Source organism: Myotis brandtii, unplaced genomic scaffold (genome assembly GCF_000412655.1).
Source record: "Myotis brandtii unplaced genomic scaffold, ASM41265v1 scaffold105, whole genome shotgun sequence".
NCBI classification, from domain to species: domain Eukaryota; kingdom Metazoa; phylum Chordata; class Mammalia; order Chiroptera; family Vespertilionidae; genus Myotis; species Myotis brandtii.
This window is the reverse complement of record NW_005353538.1, coordinates 2,072,610-2,081,297: the sequence shown is the minus strand read 5'-3', so window position 1 is coordinate 2,081,297 and position 8,688 is coordinate 2,072,610. Positions and strand designations below refer to the sequence as shown.

At 67.4% G+C, this 8,688-nt stretch overlaps 1 protein-coding gene across 7 annotated transcripts in view; it reads right to left on the bottom strand.

Annotated features, from left to right (window-relative positions):
- The window catches only part of FXYD2 (FXYD domain containing ion transport regulator 2), a 12,781-nt gene extending 5,768 nt beyond the window's left edge, over window positions 1-7,013 (bottom strand). For 2 of the 7 annotated variants that reach the window (XM_005856801.2, XM_005856803.1), the window contains exons 1-2: window positions 5,915-6,591; window positions 5,031-5,318 (exon numbers count right to left, since the gene is read on the bottom strand). In XM_005856801.2, coding sequence (XP_005856863.1) covers window positions 5,031-5,318; window positions 5,915-6,174 — 548 coding nt within the window. In that variant the 5' untranslated portion in view covers window positions 6,175-6,591. The other 5 variants (XM_005856802.2, XM_005856800.2, XM_014539253.1 and 2 more) reach the window with 5 other exon arrangements.
- Between the last annotated feature and the right edge of the window lie 1,675 nt (window positions 7,014-8,688).

The following is an 8,688-nucleotide window of genomic DNA, read 5'->3' as shown; positions in this document are numbered from 1 at the left end:
CACACTCGCATGCACCCCCCGCCCGAGGCCAGGTGTGCCCCTTCCACAGTCAACAGCAGGCTGAATCTGTGCTCCCCAAAGGACTCTGGAGGTGCCCGGATGGCCGGGATGCCACTGGGCGTGCCGGGACGACGGCGCAGGAGGCCGAGGGGCTTGTCTGAAACCCCATCAGTGGCCACACCAGGGCTGGACACCCAGGCTCCGAGGCTGCGCCCGCAGCGCCTGCACTCTCCCCCAGGGCACCCTGTCCTCCGTGCACGCTCTCTCGGCATCTTGGCATCTAAGTTGTAAGCCATCCTGAGTCTTTCTGGAATAATAGCGGATACAAGCATAGGTGGAAAGATGGCTAAATGGATGGATGGATAGATAGATAGATAGATAGATGATAGATATTAGGTGATAGATGATAGATAGATAGATAGATAGATAGATGATAAATGATAGATAGATGATAGATAGATAGATAGATAGATAGATAGATAGATAGATAGATAGATAGACAGATAGGTGGTAAATGATAGATAGATGATTGATAGATGGTAGGTAGATAGTTAGATAGATAGATAGATAGATAGATAGATAGACAGATAGATAGGTGATAAGTGATAGATAGATGGTAGATAGATAGACAGATAGACAGGCAGGTGATCATAGACGAGAGAGGGATGGGAGAGCACGCTGATGTTGCATTTTTGAACTCTGTGCCCAAGGCCCTGTGTAAGCTTTACAAAACCCTCATCGTGTAACCCCACGGCGCTGCGAGTGAGGAAGGTGCTCGCCGGGGTACGATGAAGAAATGGAAGCACAGAGTTTAAATAACTTCCCAGCAGGCAGCTGGGAAGTGGAAAAACCAAAATCTGAACCAGCAGCCTGGCCTCCGAGTTCCTGCAGACAGACAGACAGACAGACGGATGGACAGACACACAGAAAAGGAGGCTTTGGGCGGTCGTCTTGTCAGCGCTCCAGCTCAGAGCGTGGGCGGCAGTGAGCCCAGGCCTCGGCAGGGCACCGAGAGGGCCTCCCTGCTCCTGCCTCTGCCCCTCGGGGCCGGGGGCGCACACCTGGGTCGGAGTCTGAGAGGGGGAGGGACGGGGCTTAGGGGACTCACCCAGGAACCACCTGCCCATGGTGGAGCCGCTGTGTCCCTGAGGAAGGGCCGGGAGTGCCTGTGGCTGATGGCCTGGGCGTCCCTCCCTCCACACCTCAGCCACCCCGCGGGGAGGAAGAGAGGAGCCAGGGAGGAGGGGCTGGCAGGCAGCCTCACCTGTGCCAGCCTTGGGGGCGGGGGCGGCGCGGGAGGCCCAGGAGCCACGTGAGGGGACAAGGAGGGGGGAAGCTGGGAGCCACTGCAAGGCACACGGCAGCCCACACGGCCCTCTGCCCAGGGCCCAGGGCCGCATCCAGACCCTCCAGGCTGCCAGGTGCCCGCCAAGGTCACAGGGACCAGGAGGTGCCAGCTGAGGCTGGGGCTGCTGGTGGCCAAGGGGGGCACTCGGGGCATTTGGGGGGCCCTGAGCCTTACCTCATTCCTCCAGCCCAGTCGGCCTTCACCCTGACAGCCCTGTCTCAAGGCCCCATCTGTAGCCAGGAGTCCCCGATACGGGACAGCAGCCTGGGGGCCGCCCTGGGGGCAATGGGTGCTCTTGGGGAGCCCCAGCAGCCCTGAGGTCATTCCCGCAGGAGGGCAGAGAGGAGGGGCTGCTGGGCTGCTGTCCCACAGGTCCTGCCCCCTCAGCTGCCCCCCACCGGGTCCTCAGGGACCTCAGCAGGTGTGATGTCAGGCCTGCACCCCAAAGCTGCCTGGAGACACCAGCAGCCCCGTGAGGCCTCCAGGACTGCGGCTGGTGGGGGGCATGGCTGGCAGGCGGGTTCCAGACGCAGGGCAGGTGTGGAGGCTGTGCCCCAGAGGGGCAGGCGTGGGTGCAGGGCCAGGGCCACTGATGTGACTAGGCCTGTGCCACATTCCCAGGAGGAACTCTGAGTACCCAGCAGCCCCAAAGCTGCCAAGTGGGAAGTCCCCACGCTGGGCACTTGGAGGGGTTCCTGACCCTTGGGGTTAGATGGTACTTCAGAGGTTACCTGTGCAACACATTGATGTCCGGAGAAGTGGGCATTCAGCCAGCCCCTCTGCACCCCCCCCCCATGCTCCCTGCGGACCCCCCGCCAGAAGGAAGCAGCCCCGTCTTACAGGGAGACCTTGGGCCATAGGCCGACCGCCTGGGAGGAGCTGCAAGGCCCTCGCCCCTCACTGTACCACGAAGGGCTCTCTCCACTCAGACCCTCCTAGGGCTGAGGTTAGGCCAAAGCCCCTTCCTGTGTCTCACAAAACCTCCCTGTGGTCCTGTGGCCTCTCTGACCCCACCTGCTTCCTGGCCCTCTGTGCGCCTGGCCAGGCTGTTCCCTGGGGGCCCTCTGTGCGCCCGGCCAGGCTGCCCTCCTGGGCCCTCTGTGCGCCCGGCCAGACTGCCCTCCTGGGCCCTCTGTGCGCCCGGCCAGACTGCCCTCCTGGGCCCTCTGTGCGCCCGGCCAGACTGCCCTCCTGGGCCCTCTGTGCGCCCGGCCAGACTGCCCTCCTGGGCCCTCTGTGCGCCCGGCCAGACTGCCCTCCTGGGCCCTCTGTGCGCCCGGCCAGACTGCCCTCCTGGGCCCTCTGTGCGCCCGGCCAGACTGCCCTCCTGGGCCCTCTGTGCGCCCGGCCAGACTGCCCTCCTGGGCCCTCTGTGCGCCCGGCCAGACTGCCCTCCTGGGCCCTCTGTGCGCCCGGCCAGACTGCCCTCCTGGGCCCTCTGTGCGCCCGGCCAGACTGCCCTCCTGGGCCCTCTGTGCGCCCGGCCAGACTGCCCTCCTGGGCCCTCTGTGCGCCCGGCCAGACTGCCCTCCTGGGCCCTCTGTGCGCCCGGCCAGACTGCCCTCCTGGGCCCTCTGTGCGCCCGGCCAGACTGCCCTCCTGGGCCCTCTGTGCGCCCGGCCAGACTGCCCTCCTGGGCCCTCTGTGCGCCCGGCCAGACTGCCCTCCTGGGCCCTCTGTGCGCCCGGCCAGACTGCCCTCCTGGGCCCTCTGTGCGCCCGGCCAGACTGCCCTCCTGGGCCCTCTGTGCGCCCGGCCAGACTGCCCTCCTGGGCCCTCTGTGCGCCCGGCCAGACTGCCCTCCTGGGCCCTCTGTGCGCCCGGCCAGACTGCCCTCCTGGGCCCTCTGTGCGCCCGGCCAGACTGCCCTCCTGGGCCCTCTGTGCGCCCGGCCAGGCTGTTCCCTGGGGGCCCTCTGTGTGCCCGGCCAGGCTGCTCCCCTGGGCCCTCTGTGCACCTTGCCAGGCTGTTCCCTGGGGGCCCTCTGTGTGCCCGGCCAGGCTGTTCCCTGGGGGCCCTCTGTGCCCCGGCCAGGCTGTTCCCTGGGGGCCCTCTGTGCCCCGGCCAGGCTGTTCCCTGGGGGCCCTCTGTGCCCCGGCCAGGCTGTTCCCTGGGGGCCCTCTGTGCCCCGGCCAGGCTGTTCCCTGGGGGCCCTCTGTGCCCCGGCCAGGCTGTTCCCTGGGGGCCCTCTGTGCCCCGGCCAGGCTGTTCCCTGGGGGCCCTCTGTGCCCCGGCCAGGCTGTTCCCTGGGGGCCCTCTGTGCCCCGGCCAGGCTGTTCCCTGGGGGCCCTCTGTGCCCCGGCCAGGCTGTTCCCTGGGGGCCCTCTGTGCCCCGGCCAGGCTGTTCCCTGGGGGCCCTCTGTGCCCCGGCCAGGCTGTTCCCTGGGGGCCCTCTGTGCCCCGGCCAGGCTGTTCCCTGGGGGCCCTCTGTGCCCCGGCCAGGCTGTTCCCTGGGGGCCCTCTGTGCCCCGGCCAGGCTGTTCCCTGGGGGCCCTCTGTGCCCCGGCCAGGCTGTTCCCTGGGGGCCCTCTGTGCCCCGGCCAGGCTGTTCCCTGGGGGCCCTCTGTGCCCCGGCCAGGCTGTTCCCTGGGGGCCCTCTGTGCCCCGGCCAGGCTGTTCCCTGGGGGCCCTCTGTGCCCCGGCCAGGCTGTTCCCTGGGGGCCCTCTGTGCCCCGGCCAGGCTGTTCCCTGGGGGCCCTCTGTGCCCCGGCCAGGCTGTTCCCTGGGGGCCCTCTGTGCCCCGGCCAGGCTGTTCCCTGGGGGCCCTCTGTGCCCCGGCCAGGCTGTTCCCTGGGGGCCCTCTGTGCCCCGGCCAGGCTGTTCCCTGGGGGCCCTCTGTGCCCCGGCCAGGCTGTTCCCTGGGGGCCCTCTGTGCCCCGGCCAGGCTGTTCCCTGGGGGCCCTCTGTGCCCCGGCCAGGCTGTTCCCTGGGGGCCCTCTGTGCCCCGGCCAGGCTGTTCCCTGGGGGCCCTCTGTGCCCCGGCCAGGCTGTTCCCTGGGGGCCCTCTGTGCCCCGGCCAGGCTGTTCCCTGGGGGCCCTCTGTGCCCCGGCCAGGCTGTTCCCTGGGGGCCCTCTGTGCCCCGGCCAGGCTGTTCCCTGGGGGCCCTCTGTGCCCCGGCCAGGCTGTTCCCTGGGGGCCCTCTGTGCCCCGGCCAGGCTGTTCCCTGGGGGCCCTCTGTGCCCCGGCCAGGCTGTTCCCTGGGGGCCCTCTGTGCCCCGGCCAGGCTGTTCCCTGGGGGCCCTCTGTGCCCCGGCCAGGCTGTTCCCTGGGGGCCCTCTGTGCCCCGGCCAGGCTGTTCCCTGGGGGCCCTCTGTGCCCCGGCCAGGCTGTTCCCTGGGGGCCCTCTGTGCCCCGGCCAGGCTGTTCCCTGGGGGCCCTCTGTGCCCCGGCCAGGCTGTTCCCTGGGGGCCCTCTGTGCCCCGGCCAGGCTGTTCCCTGGGGGCCCTCTGTGCCCCGGCCAGGCTGTTCCCTGGGGGCCCTCTGTGCGCCCGGCCAGGCTGCCCTCCTGGGCCCTCTGTGTGCCCGGCCAGGCTGCTCTCGTGGGCCCTCTGCCCCGGCTGCTGTGCTCAGGGCCTTTGCACTGGCCTCCCCACCCTGGGAAAGCCCTCCGCTGAGCTCTGGGCCAACTCTGCTTCCTTCACAGGCCCCACAGGCCCCGCTGGCCCAGGCTGCGGCTCTTACCTCTCTGCAAGGCTCAGACCTTGTAGGTGTCTTTTCCTCAGTCGCACTGACTGTATCTGATCAGGTATCTTGTTTTTCTTCCGTTTCCGTCTCTTTTGACTGAAATGTGTGCTCCCGGAGCCCAGGGATTGTTTCCTGTGTTCATTCCTCGACTCCCGCCCAGAACGGGCCAGGCACGCAGTGGACCCCCGTTTTGTGAAATGAATGGCTAAGTTCCAGAGGTGAAGTGACTTTCCCGGGGGCCCAGGTGCACCCTGACTTGCAGCCTCTTCGCAGGAACCGCCGGCCCTGTAACAGGCAGCGCAGTCTGATGGCTCCCACAGAGCGCTCCCCCCGGCCCTTCTGGGGGGTCCGCCGTCCCTGCCCTCCTCACGGGGCCCCTCGGGGCTCCCCCGGGCCTTCTTGGGGGTCCACTGTCCATGCCCTCCTCACTGGCCCCTCCGGGCTCCCCCGGCCCTTCTGGGGGGTCCGCTGTCCATGCCCTCCTCACCGGCCCCTTGGGGCTCCCCCAGGCCCTGCGCGGTTTCCATAAAAGAACTCGCTTGTCCTTTCTAGGGAGGCCGGCCGGGTCCAGGAGGTCCCCCTGGCCCACCTCGCTCACTCCCAGCCTCCCCGGGCTCTGCCTGGTCCCCACACCTCGCGGACTGAGGCACTTGGGTCCTGGCTGGCCCTGAGGGCAGGAAGCCCTCTCTCGGAGGGAGCCCTGGTTCCTTTAACCCGAGGCCCACGATCCCCCGAGAGCAGCAGGGGAGGGGGGTGGGGGGAGTGAAGCATCCTCCTGGTCTCCATATGCCGAGGCCAGGTACCCCCTGGATGCCCGCACCGCCCCTTCCCCATGGCTGTGGCCTGGTCTCCTCCGTCTACAGAGTGAGGCCGGCACCTACCTCGCAGACCCGCTGTCGGATTGAGAGGACGTGGATGCGCGGCCAGAAGGTCCCGGTGAGCCAACACCATCGTCCTCCCCTGAGCTGCTTCCGGGAGCAAGGACACTGGCCACAGCCCCTTCCCTGGAGGGTCCACCCCTGCCCGTGGCCATTCCAGCAAGACCCCCGGGCACCTGCCCTCCCTGCCCCTCAGCGTGGTCTCCACAGCCTCCCCCACCGGGCACCCTGACCCGCCTTTCCTCCCAGACCCCACGCAGCATGGCTGCTCCCTGTTGGGTCTGGCCCCACCCTGTTCTCCCACTTTCCCAGGGTGGGCCCGACGGGTGGGAGCCCTACCCTGCTGCCCAGAAAGGCTACAGGGCGGTAACAGTCCGGCACCCCTCCCTCCGATTGTTCCAAGCTGAAGCCACCACCACCAGGGATCAGAGGGTCTGTGAGGAGTAGGAGAGGCAGCCCCACCTCCCTGTCAACACGGCCACAACCTTGGGACAGTACCCCCAGCACCGCCTGTCCCCCGTCCTGTCCCTCCCAGCAGGCCTCCGTTGGTCCTGGCCTCCGTCTCCTCTCAGGCAGCAGCCTGGGTGCCTGCTGGTTCGGCCCGGCAGGGAGGGACCACCCAGAACATCAGCTGAGCTCTGTCTGCTGGAGCTCAAAGCAGCGAGGCAGCGGCCCTCCCCACCAACCTCCGCAGCTGGGGCTTCTCAGCTCCGCCAGCGGCACAGGGGGTGCGGGGGGCTCCAGACCCAACCATCGCCCTGCAGTGGCCCGACTCCCTGCTCAGGTCTCCATGGCACGGTGGCCGTCTGCGGGGAGGTGGCGACTCCCAGGCCCCATCTGTGCTACCAGCAGCCCTGACCCCAGGGAGTGCCGGCTCCTGCCTCCTGCTGTGGCCACAGAGCCAGGGTCACCGGGGTCTTATAAGGCGGGCCTGGGAGGAGGTGGCCCTGGAGGGTCCGTTCCCTAAGTGCTGGCGTCGAGATGGCCGAGCGTGGGGCACCGAGGTCCTGGGAGCTGCCAAGGGCAATGTACTCGGAGCCAAGGTGACTGTGTCCTCTCTGCTCCCTGGGCAGCGGGGCCCGGGGCCTGGAGACCTGCCTGACCCCCTCCCGCAGCGAACCCTGGAGAGACGTGCATTCCTGGCGTGTCCCAGCCCACGCCCGGGCCTCACCGAGCAGAGGCTGTTTCTCCCCCGCTGCCTCCTTCCCTGCCCGTGACCGCGTCCCTCTGACAGGCAGCTGCAGGCTCACCGCCGCCTCCAGGAAGGTGGCAGGAGCCACGCCACCCCCAGCGCTGCCCTGTCCTCCCGGACCTGGGGGGGTCGAAGGCTGTCCCCGGCTCGGCAACCACCTCTGTGGCTGATTCCACAGGCAGCCGGCCGATCCGGCCTCTGTGCGGACTCACCACGGTGTCTGGTCAATGTGGCCTCGTCTGCTGCCCGCTCTCCTCACTGACAGGTGCATCCACCTCAAGTTCCCAATCGTTCCTAAGAGCCTGGGTCCCCATCAGCTCCCCCCGACCCCCAAGACAGCTCAGCCCAGCATCCACCTCAAGGTTCCCAATCGTTCCTAAGAGCCTGGGTCCCCATCAGCTCCCCCCGACCCCCAAGACAGCTCAGCCCAGCATCCACCTCAAGGTTCCCAATCGTTCCTAAGAGCCTGGGTCCCCATCAGCTCCCCCCGACCCCCAAGACAGCTCAGCCCAGCATCCACCTCAAGGTTCCCAATCGTTCCTAAGAGCCTGGGTCCTGCATCGGTTCCCCCCGACCCCCAAGACAGCTCAGCCCCGCAGGTTCGGGGACACCCGGGTGACCGAGGGGACGTGGACAAGTCAAAACTTGAAGCCTGTTCAGGCAGAGAGAGGGGAACCTGCTATGAAAGAAAGAAGACAAGGAAATGGATGGTAATGTTCATGTTAATAACATATCTTCATGTAGAGTCTTCTAAGTGCCTTTATGTCCACTGATCTCTTTGACCTTGGGAGGTCACAGGAAGGGTGTTGCTGGACCCATTGCACCGCTCGGGAGACCGAGGCTTCGGTGGGCCAGCGTACCCTCTGGCCAGGAAGGGCTTCATTCTGCAGAGAAGGAAACGGGCAGAGATGCTGGGCTCTGCCCAAGCTCACGCAGCCGGAGGGAAGGGGGACCTGAGAGAATGAGATGCCCGAGCCTCCTGCCCCCCCCAGCTGCCCCCATCCTGGCTTGGAGGGGCCCGTCCCCCAACAGCCCGTGCCACCTGAGACCTTCAGAACATCCATGGCAGCACCACCTGAGGCTGCCACCGCCAGCTTGGCAGGCGGCCCACCATTACGCAACCAGGCAGGGCTGGGCTGGCTCCGCAAACCAACAGCTCGTCTGGAGCGGCTGCCGGCCCCCAGGGGTCAGCGTGACAGCAATGAATCACACTAATGCTGCCGTGACCACGCTTCCTCTTTGTGGCCTGGAGACAGGTATTTCCAAAGCTCCCCCCTGGCCCAGCAAAGGCACCTGACTCTCCCTCCCTCCCTCCCTCCCTCCCCAGGTGAGGCGAGCAGCCAGGGACAAGGTGGGGTGAACCAGACCCAGCTGGACAGCCCTCCCCCAGCAGCTCTACTCGCCACCCCCACCCCCCGCCTGCGTGACCCTGGGGAGGGCAGGCCTTCCCCGCAGAGGGCGGGAGGAGCCCGTGACCTTGGGGTGTGCTTCACCAGCATCCCTCCCACCCCACTCTCCCTGCCCCCTGCTCTCTGCCTCTGTCAAGAACAACTTGGCCAGGTCCAACCCACAACTAAACAACCGG